The 17,204-nt window shown below is 40.2% G+C and overlaps 2 protein-coding genes across 4 annotated transcripts in view; one reads left to right on the top strand and one right to left on the bottom strand.

Moving 5' to 3' along the window:
- The first annotated feature begins 2,161 nt into the window (after positions 1-2,161).
- LOC121898546 (coagulation factor VII) lies at positions 2,162-13,654 on the top strand. Of its 2 annotated transcripts, none has more exons than XM_042413717.1 (13): positions 2,162-2,341; positions 3,415-3,469; positions 3,580-3,633; positions 5,213-5,287; positions 5,430-5,599; positions 7,617-7,641; positions 8,075-8,188; positions 8,574-8,708; positions 10,401-10,696; positions 10,780-10,894; positions 12,126-12,322; positions 12,397-12,522; positions 12,947-13,654. In XM_042413717.1, the coding sequence occupies exons 3-13, from the start codon at positions 3,603-3,605 to the stop codon at positions 13,187-13,189; spliced, it is 1,527 nt and encodes a 508-aa protein (XP_042269651.1). In that variant the 5' UTR covers positions 2,162-2,341; positions 3,415-3,469; positions 3,580-3,602; the 3' UTR covers positions 13,190-13,654. The 2 variants fall into 2 exon arrangements, with proteins under 2 accessions (XP_042269651.1, XP_042269652.1); XM_042413718.1 differs by having other exon boundaries at positions 2,165-2,341; positions 3,580-3,644.
- Positions 13,655-13,752: 98 nt separating this feature from the next.
- masp1 (MBL associated serine protease 1) overlaps positions 13,753-17,204 on the bottom strand; it is a 32,306-nt gene continuing 28,854 nt past the window's right edge. For both annotated transcript variants that reach the window (XM_042413714.1, XM_042413715.1), the window contains exon 15: positions 13,753-16,601. In XM_042413714.1, the coding sequence (XP_042269648.1) occupies positions 16,140-16,601 (462 nt within the window). In that variant the 3' untranslated portion in view covers positions 13,753-16,139. The remainder of the gene's footprint in view (positions 16,602-17,204) is intronic.

Below are 17,204 nucleotides of genomic sequence, written 5' to 3'. Positions count from 1 at the left end.
GAAACTGCTGCAGACCACACTGATGACTTTAACTGACCGTTTTAAAAAATATACTTCAAGTAGAGATAAAATGAAAATTGCCTTTTTAACCCTTTTAGATCACATCCCCAGTCATATTGTACACCTATTCAACAATATACCAAAAAAGAACATTAAAAAAACAATTTCTTTGTATTCTTATGTGAAAATCACATCATGTTTTCTTCCTGTGAAAGAAAATATAATGTGTGCTTACATAGGCTTGACCAACCAGTTTCAACCAATAATATCATGACATCTATCTTTCAACCAATCAGCACAGAGCTAAGATTCACTACGAAACGCCTACTTTTTAACGTTCAAATCAAATTCCTCCAAACATTGCGTCCCGCCTGTTTATCCTGTTTCACTTGTGATATGTCACGATATGGAAGTTAGATACTTTGGAAATGCCATTTCATCTGGACTTAAACATCTTTTTAGCTTTGTTGACGTCCAGAAAGTCTTGTTGTAGAAATGAATGGAAAGTGGTTTTGGTGGAAAAACCTCTGACCTCATCAAATCCATGTTGATTAATACTGAATGTGTTAAACTGGACAGAAAAAGACTAGAAAAAGACAGAAAAAGATGCTCCTCATCAGCCTCTGCCTCTCTAATTGCTATGTAGAGCTTGCTACCTGACTGTGTGGTCCAGCCAGTCTCGCTCTTTTCTTCCAGTTGATTTTGAGGAGGTGAAACGGTACAGTTACATAGGGAAGTTTTTATTGGACTTTAATAGTTGAAAACCACAGAAGACAATCAACAAATGTGTACCAAGATTCACAAATATTTCACTATCCACAAATGTGTATTTTTTTGTGTTGTGCAAAGTCACATCCAGAAAAATTCAGAAAAAATCCACAACTTTGAGGTGCAGTTACTAGCTACACCAGCAGGTGGCGACATTTCCTCACATGAGCTGACAGAACTACACGACGCAAAAACAAGAGTCCACTGAGATTCCATACAACAAGAGACAACAGGGAGAAGGACAGCAGCCTGGCCTCAACCAGGAAGTGAAAGAAAAAGTGGAGCATCTATATTTAACCCAGCGGTCCTGATGGAATGCAATGGTCAATGCACAATGATCGTTATCCTAGCGACAGTCATTTAAAGGTTTAATGCTTTGTCAGCCATGTTGTCACTGGTGTGTTCTTGCTACATGATTATGGGAATGATGTGACTTTCTCCAAGATATCACTGACCCTTTCGTCTGTCCCAGCGGTTACCATCACTGGACTCCAAGTCATCATCAACACTGCATTCTCCTGCTGCTGGCTATCTGGACTCCTCTGATTTTTATCTCCAGCTTAACTTTTCCGTAAAAGTATATAGTTTACTTTTGAGTAGTTTGTCACAATGGTGTGGTCACTTTTGGTCTGCCTGATTGTGCTTTGGATGCAACTGATCCAGTTTCTGCAAAGCATTTTAGAGCTCCTCTTTGCTTAGAACAATTTGACTAATGACACCTTCACTTAGCTCTGATGCCATGTTTCCTACCATCACAATGCTACTTAGTAAGCAATGATCTGCTGGAAACTCGAGGCAGCCATATTTATAACAGGTGAACACTGGCTGCAGGTTGAGTTACTTGAATGAGCCTCTGATGTGTAGATCTGAGTGTCATCTGAACACTTTGATGGAAGAGACACAACTCAAGGAAATCTGACCTTTTGTACAAAGGTGTTAAGTTGGTCAATGCCACATATTGGCTTTAATCTGATTGCTGACCTAGAAATAGGGCAGAATCTTGTCATGTCATAACTTGTTTTTAAATGTTTCTGAATCCTCAGAAATTAGATATTTTCAATGTGGTCTCAGACTTTTGGACCCGAATGTATATATAGAAAACAGAGAGGATAAAATGTGTACATTGTGCAGACTATGCATGAGAAGAAACAAATCCAGACATATCAAAGAAGAAAGAAACGACATGTTTGTAATTCTTGTTTTTATTAAAAAGAGTTTTATGTTAAATTCCACATTTAGATTGTTAATGATGACTGTTTATAGTATACTTCCAAAATGTTTCACTTTGGAGCAGGGGCGTCCCTAGTCCTATTTTAGAGGGGCTTTAACTAAATATACATTATCAGTTTAAATCATCAATAGTTTTTTCTTCATTCATTTTTCATTAAAGTCGATCGAATTGTGTCATTGCATCTCTAAATTCACAATGCACCTAAAGCGCCAGGCACTAGGACCTGGGAGAGGCTGCTGCTGCTGCCCCCAGTAGAGACTGGAATGGTAGTCAGAAACCACTGGAGAGACAAGATGATGGCGAAGACTTCACCAAGATAAACATCATATACAGAGTGAAATAGTAAGTAGTTACAGAGTGAAGATAACAAGCTCCAATATGAATTTGTGGATAATGATGGTCAATGTAGCGAGCTATCAAGTTGTTACTCGTTTGTTTCTTGCTAACTTTAAGTTTAAGTGAGGAAAAGACGAGAGGATAGACTATATACTATACTATGGACTATACACTAACGTTATACAGTGGAAACTGCTTGAACTGCAGTTTCAGTGATCAGCCGCTTATATGGATCAAAATGATCAGGACAGAATCAGTCCTATACAACTGCTGTTTAAATAATTTGCTGATAGTAATCAAATAATCTGCTTACAGTGTTCATTTTGGGTCTTTCATACATGAAAACATGGAGGAAAAAATAAAATTACTGTAACTCTATTTTTATTTTTTACCTTACTCCCATGATACACATGTGATGTTGTAATTAGCAGCTGCGGCACCGTTATCAGGGGTGCTGGGTGTGTTTATTTGTAACCACCGTGAAACAAACAGAAAATAATGTTTTCTTCCTCTCATTCACCGGCTTTCACACCACCACTGCTCTCTCTCCTCATTCACTCTTTAGCACGCTCGACCACCGCTTCTCTCTCTCTGTCTCTCTCTCTCTCTCTCTCTCTCTCTCTCTCTCTCTCTCTCTCTCTCTCTCTCTCTCTCTCTCTCTCTCGTTAAAATGAGTCAGCAGCAAAACAACTTTACTGTATTTTGAAACAGCTACAGTAAATAGCAAAGCTGCCATTTCATTACTTTTTTATTCATGTAATAAATATACAAATGTCAGTTAGATGGTAATCTGCATGAGAAATAAAGAAAAAGAAAAAAAATGGTTATAATAATCATCCGCTTATGGTGATCAATTTCAGACGGACGTGATCACTATAAGCTGACGAGCCATCCAGCCAAAGTGTGAACGAGTGAAAGAGATAGAAATAATGTTACTGACAGCTCTTTACATACTTTGCTTTTATATGCATCTTATCAGTAGACATAGATTACTGTTTATAATCAATTAATGTCAGTGAAAAGGTCACATTGTGTTGATCATAACACAATTTTATGTCCCTCAATTCCTCAACATGTAGATGGAAATATGACATTTCTTCAAAAAAGGCAGCAACTCCGCTGAAGGCCAGTCAGGTGAGATTTTGCCAGTTCAGACAAATACAAACTTAAACTGGTTGATCACTCATTAAGCTTTGAGTTCTTGTAAATGTGAGTTTAATAAAATAACATGTTACTGAAAACAGGCGAGGAGAGGAAGAGGAGGAAGATGAAGGAGACTGACAGGGCTGAAGGAGCAGGTCTGATGAAGGTTAGTGATCAAGGAGAAAGCGAGTGGGAGTTGTTTAAGCTTTCGGTTCAAATTAATACTGAATTTTATGACATAGGCCTATTACTCTCACAAAATATAAACTTTTAGTTTTAGAGGTTCACACATCAAACATCAGTCTGTGTATCAATAACATACTGAGGACCTGCAACTTATCTAAGAGAGAGGAGATAACATTCCTTGACTTCAGTACCTTTGCTTGATCTGTGTCTGTTGTAAGTGGATGGAAAGCATTTAAGTCATATTAGATCTGTGCTGAATACAAACTATGCAGAGACCCCCCCCCCCCCCCCCCCCCCCCCGGTAAAGGCTCAGCCCCCCTAACCATAAATCTCTGTTGACGCCCTCCTTTGCATTGGAGACCTCATCACCATCATTCCTTTAAATGTTAAGAAAATGATCCTGTTTGTTGTCGTGTCCTGTCTGTGCTGCTGATCTGACGTCCGTGTGTCAATATTTGAATTCTGGTTAATAATCAATTGATTAGCTGCGTCTCTGTCCTCCATTTGATCTGCAAACACACACCAACCGTCCGTCCTCACAGGAGACGACAGGTAGGACTGGTCCACTCACAGCAGAACAGGTTCTGACTCCTCACAGGTTCTCAACCTGTGGGTCACGGGCCCACTCAGGGTCCTTTGATACTCACACTAGATCTCTGGAGATTTTGATATTTGTTTGTTGTGTTAAAGAATAGATTTGAAATGTGGTTTAATTTATAAAAAGTATGATCTAGCCGGAGGTAAAGTAAACCAAACCTGAAGTCACATGACGACTCATCTACTAATGATTTCTAACGATTTCTGAGGTTGAGATGAAAAGTGTCATTAAGAGTCTTAAACTGTGGTGAGAACTAAACTCACCTCTTTACCACTAGCAAGAGGAGTGTACAGTCATGGCTGCTGGTCATTAGAGAGAATGCAGGTTTAAGGCACTTCCGCATTGGCTTCACTTTTCGGACCGGGAGCTACCCGCTTGGTTGTTTCCTAAATCTAAAGTGTTTATCCTCTGTATGGTGGCCTTAATAGGACATCTCAGGCTGTCACGCTCAGCTCTACACTGTCACACTTGGTTTAGACTAAATCCAAAAAGTGAAAATGACCAGCTGCGACTGTTGCTCATAAAACTGTGAATTTACAGTTTTATACTTCACTTTTGAACAGATTATACAAACATGATATAACATGTTGATCAGTGATCTGCTGCTTCACATGTAGCGTGCAGACATGACAATCAATCTGAACATCTGACTCTCTGTTAATCACCCTCAGCCATGCTTTATTTAGGCCTAGCTGAGCCTAAACAAAGCTGAGTCTAAACAAAGCTGAGCCTAAACAAAGCTGAGCCTAAACAAAGCTGAGCCTAAACAAAGCTGAGCCTAAACAAAGCTGAGCCTCAGTCTCGTGGCCTTTACACAGAATCACTAACTTAGTGAGAAAACTAAACTTGTTGTTTCCTGTCTGGAGCTGTTTGTTTCTGTGTTTCTGTTGTTTTCAGTCTTTGTTGTGAGTTTTGTTCTTCTCATAGATGTGTGTTTGATTTCCTGACAGACATGCTGCCGTCCAGAGCTCTGACCACGACTCTCTGCTCTCTGCTGCTCTGCTCTGCACTGATGGAGTGTACAGGTGAGGCTGACTGCAGGACACCTGCTGACACGTGACAGTATCTGGTGTTCAGGGGTAACGATCCACCTGCTGACATGTGACAGTATCTGGTGTTCAGGTGTAACGATCCACCTGCTGACACGTGACAGTATCTGGTGTTCAGTGTTCCTGCAGCGGTCGACGGCCGGGCAGATCCTCCGCTCCGCCCCCAGGAGGCGTCGAGCCAACTCCATCCTGGAGGAGATATTACCGGGGAACCTGGAGAGGGAGTGTTATGAGGAGAGCTGCTCACAGGAGGAGGCTGCCGAGATCTTCCAGACGCAGGAGAAGACGGTAAGAACGGCAATGTGCTCTAAACTGAGGGTCGGGGGCCTGCAGGAGGTCAGTTGAAACACTGACAGGGTCTCAGGAGGTTTCACACACTAAATCTGTTGATATGACCACAGGGGGGCGCTACAGGCTGAAAACTCTACATGTGGTAGCTTTAACATTTTGTCTTTATCCAAACAACTTTCAGTCAAACTGGTAGTAGTAGTCAGTAGTCCTATGACCTGAAAGGAGAGGGTCACATGACTAATGGAGGGAGCTGAGTATGCACTACTGTTTACTACCGACTGACCTCTGTGCCAACCGTTATAGTGTTGTCTTATAATCCTCACTGACTATGTGTTTGCCAATTTTGATTTATGAGTTTCATTTTAAAAATTTTATCGCAGACACATTTCAACAGGAATTTTTTGTTGAAAATCATTTTTGTTGTGTTTTTGTGCAGCAGAATTGAGCTTGTTATTATCTGATATTCTTTGAACAGACATTCTGATCAGAGTTAGTGGAAGTCTTCTGCTGGGTGACAGACCCACACATTACTGAATTTGAAGGAAAATTCTGTTAATAGACCTATGATATAGAAATTCTAAGTAACTTATATTGAAGGGTCTGTCCATCCATCCATCCATCCATTTTCCAATGCTTATCTGGGACCGGTCGCAGTATCATCAGACTGAGTAAGGAAACCCAGACATCTTTCACCCTGGAAATGCCTTCCAGCTCCTTCTGGGGGATCCCGAGGTGTTCCCAGGCCAGAAAATATATGTAATCCCTCCAGCGCCGTCTGGGTCTGCCCCAGGGTCTCCTACCAGTTGGATGTCCCTGAACACCTCCAGAGGGAGGTGTCCAGGAGGATCCTAACCAGGTGCCAAAACCACTTCAGCTAGCAAGCTTTCAACGCGAAGGAGCAGCGGCTCCCCCCAGATCTCCGAGGTCCTCACCCTATCTCGAAGGCTGAGCCCAGACACTCTCTGGAGGAAACTCATTTCAGCTGCTTGTATCTGCAATCTCATTCTTTCAGTCACTACCCAAATCTCGTGACCACAGGTGAGGGTTGGAATGCAGACCGGCTGGTAAATTGAGAGCTTCTTCACCACAACAGTCCAGTACAACGGCTGCATTACTGCTGATGCTGCACCGATCCGCCGATCTGCCCCTCACGCTCCATCTTACCCTCACTGTGAACAAGACCCCGAGATACTTGAACTCCTTCACTTTGGGCAGCAACTCACTCCAAACCCAGAGGGAGCAATCCATCTTTTACTGGCAGAGCATCATGGCCTCAGATTTGGAGGTGCTGACTCTCATCCTGACCACTTCACATTCCACTGCAAACTGTCCCAAATAAGGTTATTCTTCACATATATATACCTCTACTGGTTATTAAACTATAAACAAGACACTATGCTGATTTAAGTTAACTAAAGTCATGTAGTCTGTACGAGCGTGTCTCCACCTTACCTTGGTTACCATAGGAGACAGCCAGCCTTATGAAGACAGAGAGATGTCCCGCTGTGAAACAGGTCATGACCTACCGCTCACAGGATAGAAAATGACCAGAGAATGACCCATGGAACACAAATACCCTTCACCCCCCTAAATGTGGTTTTCAAAATCTGATAAACTAAATGTTGTCATTATTTTGATGATAAGTATGTCATATTTTGGAGGGAGGTAGGCAACTACAAGTCTTTAGTTTGTTTTTCTCATGTTCATCATTTTTACATTTTAAGATGTTTTGTTGTGTTCAAATCACATTTCACCCTTTTATGAATTTTCCAAAGACAGCGTTCTCTCGGTCACGTGACCATTTTTCTGTGATTTAAAAACTGAGATCATTCTTTTTAATCTTTAATCAAGTTGAGAAAGTGATCTGGGTTTTGGGGATAGTAGAGTGTAACAGCACTAAAAACTACATGTTTTGGATGTGAGTCGAAACTTGACCAGTGAAGTGATCAGAGGTCTCAGCCAGTAGATGAATCTAAACACTTTAGATATTAACTCTGTGTTTCTTGTCCCACAGCTGGAGTTCTGGTACAAATACACAAGTGAGTACATCATCATCATCGATAATTATCAAACAAACAATCCCAAATGTTCAAATTGATCAAATACTTCACTCTTCAATACTTCTGCTGCTGCTGAGGTCTGAAGATTCAGTCTGATCTGGATTAATTAGAACCTGATAATCATTGATTTAAAACTGATTAGGAGCCATATAAACCTCATCTGAATTTATTTATTCCTGATCTAACTGCTTCTTTAGTGGCTTGTTCTGGAGCTTTTAATAATATCACACAATCCTAAATGTACTTGGATCAAATTTAGATTATTTACACCTGTGTTTGACTTGATTTACAACATAAACATAATTTGACTGTAAGTCCTGTAAATAAAACGTTAATTCACCTTACTGATGACATCTCTGTACCTGGTTGAATGAGTCATGTTGTGTTCGAGTGCTTCCTCTGTGTGTCGTAGATCTGAACCTCTGTCAGACTAATCCCTGTCTGAACGGAGGGATCTGCGCTCTGGACCGAGGAGACTTCATGTGTCTCTGCCCGCCTCAGTACAACGGCAAGACCTGCGACTCAGGTAAACAACACACCTGCCTCTCAGGTTACCGTGGTTACTGTGTAAGATTTAAGGCTCTGCTTCAACCTTTGAGTCCAAAACTTCAGGTAGATTTCAACAGGTGACGCTTTCTAGTCCTGAATCCAGAACCTGCAGCGTCCCTCAGGGAAGGGTCCTGGGGCCACTGCTCTTTTTATTTATGTTATACAAATGCAGATAAATCTTTTCTCAAATCAATCTGAGAGAATAATCTGAGTTTTTAGTTACAGTCAGTCAGACGGCAACAAAAACTTCATATGTTGGATGATCAGCTCTGATGGCACTATGCAGCAACATGTCCAGTAAAGCAGCCCTGTTGATGGTGCTTTTACTGTATTATTGTAATAATTGTAGTATGTGTGTGTAGTGGTGCTGGAGTGTCATTATAAAAACGGCGGCTGCATGCAGTACTGCAGAGACCTGGTGGGTGGAGCTGGAGTTCAGTGCAGCTGCGCTGAAGGATTCAAACTGGAGGCTGATGGACAGAGATGCTCCAAGACCGGTAACACTCAGAGAACCACCGTTACCACTGTAATCTCTGCACATAAAACTACTGTTACTACTGCACATAACACTACTGTTACTACTGTAACTACTGCACATAACACTACTGTTACTACTGCACATAAAACTACTGTTACTACTGTTACTACTGCACATAACACTACTGTTACTACTGCACATAAAACTACTGTTACTACTGTTACTACTGCACATAACACTACTGTTACTACTGTAACTACTGCACATAACACTACTGTTACTACTGTAACTACTGCACATAACACTACTGTTACTACTGCACATAAAACTACTGTTACTACTGTTACTACTGCACATAACACTACTGTAACTACTGCACATAAAACTACTGTTACTACTGTTACTACTGCACATAACACTACTGTTACTACTGTAACTACTGCACATAACACTACTGTTACTACTGTAACTACTGCACATAACACCACTGTAACTACTGCACATAAAACTACTGTTACTACTGTTACTACTGCACATAACACTACTGTTACTACTGTAACTACTGCACATAACACTACTGTTACTACTGTAACTACTGCACATAAAACTACTGTTACTACTGTTACTACTGCACATAACACTACTGTTACTACTGCACATAAAACTACTGTTACTACTGTTACTACTGCACATAACACTACTGTTACTACTGTTACTACTGCACATAACACTACTGTTACTACTGTTACTACTGCACATAAAACTACTGTTACTACTGTTACTACTGCACATAACACTACTGTTACTACTGTAACTACTGCACATAACACTACTGTTACTACTGCACATAACACTACTGTTACTACTGTAACTACTGCACATAACACCACTGTAACTACTGCACATAAAACTACTGTTACTACTGTTACTACTGCACATAACACTACTGTTACTACTGCACATAACACTACTGTTACTACTGTAACTACTGCACATAACACTACTGTTACTACTGGAACTACTGCACATAACACTACTGTTACTACTGTTACTACTGCACATAACACTACTGTTACTACTGTTACTACTGCACATAACACCACTGTTACTACTGTTACTACTGCACATAACACTACTGTTACTACTGTAACTACTGCACATAACACTACTGTTACTACTGTTACTACTGCACATAACACTACTGTTACTACTGTTACTACTGCACATAACACCACTGTTACTACTGTTACTACTGCACATAACACTACTGTTACTACTGTAACTACTGCACATAACACTACTGTTACTACTGTTACTACTGCACATAACACCACTGTTACTACTGTTACTACTGCACATAACACTACTGTTACTACTGTTACTACTGCACATAACACTACTGTTACTACTGTTACTACTGCACATAACACCACTGTTACTACTGCACATAACACTACTGTTACTACTGTTACTACTGGTACTGTTACTACTGCACATAACACCACTGTAACTACTGCACATAACACCACTGTTAATACTGCACATAACACCACTGTTACTACTGTTACTACTGGTACTGTTAATATTTTTCTCTGAAATTTAATGGAGTAGAAGTACAAAGTAATAGAAAATGAAAAATACACAAGTAAAGTATAAGTATCTCTGAACTGTACTTCAGTACTGGAGTGTTTGTTTTCCTCGTCCTGTGCAGTGGCGTTTCCTTGTGGCCATCAGCAGAGGGAGGCGTTGTACCGAAGTCGCTCTCTGTGGACTCACTCTGATCAGGTCAACATCACCATGGAGACGGACGCCATATTGGACGGCAACATCACAGAGAGCTGGTTGAACTCTACGCAAGCAGGGGGTGAGATGACAACAGTGAACGCATCCCAACAGAGAGGAGGGAACGAGACAGAGCTGTGGGAGGAGGAGGGGGGAGGAAGAGGAGATGTGGAAGGTCGTATAGTGGGAGGAAACCTGGAGAGTCAAGGAGGCAGTCCCTGGCAGGTGCGGAGGATATTTTGGATTAAATCTGTGATTTATTTTCCTTTTTTTACTTTGATTTTTGTTGATGTGTGTGATGTGTTCAGGTTCTGATCCGCAGGTCTGATGGTTACGGTTTCTGTGGGGGGACTCTGGTTTCTGATCGCTGGGTGGTCTCTGCTGCTCACTGCTTCGAGCAGACTGCAGACCACGTTACTATAGGTAACACCACCTGTTCATCTGTCTGACTTTCTGACCTTGGAAGTTAGGACGTTTCGGCCTGACCTTTAAAGGTCTGTTAAAGGGTTCAGACTTGGTTTTCAGATTAAGGTTAGTTCAGTTTAGGGTTGAGATTCGGGTTCACTGAGATTAAGTATTTGTTGTGATGGTTGGGGCCAGGGAATGCAGACTTATCTGAAATATAATAATGGACTATTTATTATTTCTTTACCAAGAGTTTAAAACTTCTCTAAGTCTGCTGTTGCTTGAGAGGTTCTGAACTCTTTTCCAGAGAAATACAGCAGTGTATAAAAACGTATTTTTTCCTTTAGCACTCTGGAATGTAAGAAGAATAAGTAGTTAATTAAACCACCTCTTGTTGCATAATTATGATCTATCTCTGATAACTAAGACTAAAATAGTAACCAGAAGCTGTATTGTTTACCAAGTTTACTATCAGTAATTCTTCTTTTCACTGTGAGAGATTTTGAAAATGTGTTCAGGAAGATAATTTAGATAAAACCCCAACTGATTCCCAGATTGAGATTTTATTTCTTTAGAATAAATGAATAGAAATAAATCTAGTCCACTGTGGTGTGTGAAGAGAGAGGAACAGATGCTGCATCTGGTCCTTCATCCCACATGTTTATTCCTCTATAGCGATTAGTCATATTTATTTTACCCCAGAAGAGGAAATAACAGCGGAGTAGGATGTCTGTGAGATTCTCTTTGCCCCTTCATTATTATCTTAGCTTAATAGTCTTTGTTCCACCTGCGCAGCGTGACGCAGCTGTGAATATTTTTTGATTTCGGGGCCACTAACAGGCACAGTAGAGATGCAATCCTATATGGTTTGTTTATTTCTCTTAATTCATTTCAGAATATAATTGATGTCACTCTTACCATTAATGAGGGCTAACAGCTTATTTTAATACTCATTTGGTCAAAAATGACTCATAGACAAATATCTGTTCAGTGTTGCACTTCAAGACAAATATTTCCTGCTGCTGTTTAATTTCTGGTGGACTGAAAGTTGCGGATTTAAAATAGTTGGAATTCACACATTAAGATTTAATATCTGGTGGGTCAATTATATTTAATTAGATAGTGCCATGCACTGTTCAAACAGCATGGCAGAGGGGCCAAATAGTTTTGCTGGCGGGTGGGATTTGGCCCACGGGCCACTATTTGCCTACCGCTGGTCTTCAAGAATCATTTCTGCCTCTGTGTGCAGGTGACTATGATAAGCAGCGTCATGATCCAGGTGAGCAGGTGATAAAGATTCAGGAGGTGGTGGTTCATCCTCACTTCCACGCCTTCACCTTCGACAGCGACATCGCTCTGCTCTACCTCGCTCAGCCCGTCGTCAGGGGCCCCACCGCCATCCCCGCCTGCCTGCCTGACGCCCACCTGTCCAAATACCTGCTGAAGGTAATCACGGGATCTCAGATCAATACATCTGTGTGTTCCTGACCAGAGCTGACAGCTTGTTTTTGTGTGTTCAGGATGATAACCGGGGTGTGGTGTCAGGCTGGGGGGTCACTCAGTACCTGGGCAAGTCCTCCCGTTTCCTCAGGAAGGCGGCGCTCCCGGTGGTCAGCTACCAGAAATGCACCATGTCCACTGAACAGGTGATCAGCAGCCAGTCAAACCTATTTATTTATATGTTTCAAGTGTTTTATATCATTCACATTACAACTTGAGAATAGAAGAAATCCTGATATAAAAATGAAAACAAATTCATTAAAACAAAATAAAAGCAATAAGATAACTCTTTAATGATGGCAGAAGACAGAGATCTTATCATATTGTTATAATATCATATCCTATCTTATTGTTATCATATTGTATCTCATCGCTATTGTGTCATAATTGTATTATCTTATATTATATTGTATCTTATCACATATATTATCGTATTGTTTTCGTATCATATCTTATTGTATTTTTATTGTTATTGTATCTTATTGAATCGTATATTATCTCATCTCATCTTCCCCTGAAGGATCTGACCTCATCTCTGTTTTTAACATGATGTGTTTGTGTTTGCTGCAGGTGATCACAGACAACATGTTCTGTGCAGGATACCTGAGCGCCAGTATCGACGCCTGCAGCGGGGACAGCGGAGGACCCTTCGTAGTGAACTACAGAGGGACCTGGTTTCTGACCGGCGTGGTCAGCTGGGGAGAGAAATGTGCCGCCAGGGGGAAGTACGGCGTCTACACCCGACTGGGCAACTTCCTGAGCTGGATCAGAGACACCATGAACAGACAGGACCTGAACGCCACGCAGAGCTGAAGACATGTTGAGCGCTGACTTCAGGTCTGTCTGCACAAGTCGCTATTAACTCCAGAGAACAAGAAGTGTATTTTACTGCGAGGACAGTAACATATCACTGTGACGTTATTCACTCTGAATATTGAGTGTGGAAGTTCAAGCTTCACTGAGAGATGCATTAGAAGTTCCAAAAAGCCAGTAAGTTAACCTTTGAGTTGAGATTATTTTGTCACAATTGGTGCCTCACCCATGTTTCTAGTTAAAGTCGTAGTTTAGCTCCTGTGCAGTTTGTTTTGTTTAAATGTTTTTACTTACATTTGTGAAGTGATGTGTAAAATACAGAAACTGAATTTGAACTTTTTTTTTCATGTTTAGTTGTGACAAAACAAACTTTCTCAGAAAATGTGACGATTCTTTGCCAAACGTGTTTATTTCAATTAATTTATAACTCTTGATATAATTCATACATGTGAGTGTAAAATATAATAATAACACATAAATGCACAACAGATCATCAAATCAGTGTGACACTGTGTGAGATACATGTGAGGATACATGTTAGTGGAGAGAGAATACAGTCACATTTAGGAGTGTTGTGTCTGAATCTTTTTGCTTTTTGTCTGTTTTTCATATTTGTTTGTCTCATTTTTCTGTTGATAAATAAAAGACAAACATTTTTAAGTCCTGTTAGCGTCCTCTAGTGTCTGTAGAGTTCATTACATCCACAATATGAACAAACTGGAGCTGCAATCGTTAATTGATTAATCGTTTCAGTCATTTTTCAAGCAAAAGCAAAAAAAAAAACAACCCAAAAAGCAAATCCTCTGCTTCCAGCTTCTTAAATGTGAGAATTTGCTGTTTGATATATATAACAATCATTTGAATATCTTAAGATTCTGGACTGTTGGTCAGACAAAACAAGCAAATCAAAGGCATCACTGGAGACAGTAAGAAATGATAAATGGATTTTTTTCACAGACCAAACAATTAATCAATTAATTGAGCAAATAATAATAATTGAGAATAAAAATAATCGATAGTTGCAGCCTTGAAACAAACATCCTGATGATTTATCTTTTCTTACCAGCAGTGGAGCTAAAAATGTAAAGTTTGTCTTGAAGCTGGCTCTAGAGGAAGGATCATTGGGTCATTAAAATAACACAAGAAGGAGTGTATGAGTGTGTGTTCAGATTAGAGCTGTGTGATATGATGATATATATCACATGATGATACAAAAAGTCTTGTCGTTTCTTTAGTTGTGTCACAAATCAAACTCTATGAGGTGATATTTTTTGTCATTTGGAGGCAGGAAATTTGCCTGAAGGCAACAAAAACAAACATGGAGGAGAGTGAACGTAACACAGAACGGAGAAAGACTCTGACCAGCCAAGACAGAACGAGGAGCTTGTACCTAAAAGACGAGCTACTTCTGTCACATGGACGTGGTTTAGGTATGAAAAGTCTGACACGGACCAGAAACATGTTACATGTTGAATTGAAAATGTATTTTTCTCCTTTTATTTGTAAATAAAAGGAGAAAAATAATCAAATATGATTGAGTAACTTTTATTTCTCAAGTATATAATTTAAAATGTAATTAGAAACAGGCCTCTCCATGTGGTCATTTTATATAAACTATTTATTAATTGAATTTGCAGATCATTTGCTGTTTCGTGATTCATTATCTGGATATGAAATGACCTATATCAACTGTATCGGGATATGAGTTTTTGGTTGGTTTAGTTCAGATCTTTGGTGGAATTAAAATAAATAAAAACAAAACAGTTTGGTCATAATCTGCAACTAAAGTTTGAGTTTAACTGTTACTGAAGAACACAATCAGTTAAAATACAGAAATAATCTCATTGGTTGAATCAAACTAGTGTTCATGTTACATCATTTGTTTTTTTATACCCAGAAAAATATTAATGAATAATTTCAATAAAGTACAGTTCAGAAAACATACTTTATGGATCAAAGATGAATTATTCAGTAGTTAATATGCTTGTTTGTATATTAACTGCAGTATATTACAGTGTTATTACTGTTTTTCTGACACCAGTTATTTGTCTGTTTTCTTTTAACTAGTTTGTCAGTTAAATACTTAAGTGTAACATTTAAAAAATATTATTTTAAAGCATTGAAATTCCTTTTTTAAAATTCAGATGCATACTCTAAAAGCTTTACTTTAAACTGAATACTTACTAATAACTTAATTAACATGATCTTTTTTTTCTACCGTGTGACCACCGGGGGGCAGCGTACAAAATGACAAATGAACTTAAATCCTGCCAGAGTGACAGATTTCTGATGTTTCTGCTGATCTGACAGATGGAAATATGCTGACAGCAACATATACAGTAAAAAATAAAAGCATCAGGAGAGTAAGACTCCATTAAAGCTCATCAGATGTTCTGCTGTAACACAGGTAGCTGCTGCTGTTCTCTTCTTCTCTGTTTTTACACCAGATTTGTTCACATTTAAAAGTCATGTGAATCAGCTGTTAGCAGCTCCTGTCTGCAGTGTAACCTGATGTACTGACAACTATCACTGATCACTGTGATACTGAAGAAAACTTAAACGTGATGATTCTCAGGCAGGTTCTGCAGTTTCATTTTTCTCTAAGTGGATTTATGGAGGTTTCTTGGTGATGGATGTCAGAGATAATAATGATCCTCAGGGAGTGAGAGTCCTACTGAATGATATCAATATGTGTTTCATGTCTGTGTTCAGATCTGACTGAGTTATGACTCCGAGAAGGAGGATGAGTTTTGACTCTTCTTCACCTCACGCAGTATCTTTGCTTCACCTTCAACTCTCCGGCACCCCCCTGAGGAGGCTTTTGACTGAGTGTCTATTATAGACCAGATTCTGTCATTTCCTCATGGTTAACATGCCGGACTACATGTTGGCTGTTTGACCAGAGGAAGCGTGACGAATCATACGTTCTGATTCAGTTTGTGCTTGACCACTAGGGGGCAGTATGCAGGTGGTTCTGTATCCACTCCACGTATTTAACCACTCGGGTGTAGACTCCGTACACCCTCTGACTCCCGCACTCCTCCGGCCCGCCCCAGGACACCAACCCGAACACCACCCATCTCTGGCTGACCTCGTCCTCCATCACAAACGCGCCCCCGCTGTCCCCCAGGCAGGTGTCCCTCCCACCCTCATAGAAACCGGCACAGAACATGTTGTCGGTGATGTTGTAGCTGACGGAGCGCGAGGCGTAGCTGGCCTGGCACTCGTCCTGAGGTACCACCGGCAGCTTGACATACTGCAGGAGGTCAGAGGTCATCCCCAGGTCAGCGGCCGCTGCGGGGTCAGAGGTCAGGGCGGAGGGGTCACCGGAGGTGGACGAGGCGTTGGGGTTGGAGATGCCCCAACCAGCAACAACACCCAGAGAGTTCGGGAGAGGTGTCGGGGTGTCGTCCTGGGTAACACAGAGGTCAAAGGTCAAGAAAGTGTTTACATGATTGTTTCTCTACAAGAAGATTTATTGTCCTCATTTTCTAAAATTGTCCTTACGCTTCATAGATGTCCTCACTTCATAAAAATATCCAACTTACCTTAAATGTCCTCGCTTCAAAAATGTTAATTTTCTAAAATTATCCTCACGCTCTAAAAATGTTCTGACTTTTAAGATAATGCCATCTCTTTTTAAAATTGACCCCACTTTCCAAAATTGGCCCAATTTTCTAAAATTTTCCTCACTTGCCTAAAATGTCATCAGTCTTAAAAAATTTCCTGAATTAAGAACATGGACAAAGTCAACCCTTTCCAAAAATGTCCCTATATTCAATTCTAAAACTGTCCTCAATCTTAAAAATGTCCTGAATTTCTAAAAATGTCCCCACTTAAGGACAATGCCCTCTCTATCCACAAAAGTTCTCACTTTGTAACAACGTCACTCACTTCAAAAATGTCCCCTCTTCACAGATAAATGATCCCTTTCTGTCCCCACTTTCCTTAAATGTCAGTAAACAGTATTTGCTGTATTATTAACCATTTACACTATAATCAGAGTAAACAATGT

This window comes from Thunnus maccoyii, chromosome 6 (assembly GCF_910596095.1).
Source record: "Thunnus maccoyii chromosome 6, fThuMac1.1, whole genome shotgun sequence".
Lineage (NCBI taxonomy): Eukaryota > Metazoa > Chordata > Actinopteri > Scombriformes > Scombridae > Thunnus > Thunnus maccoyii.
Note: the sequence above shows the minus strand (reverse complement) of the source record. Positions and strands in the feature narration are given on the sequence as shown.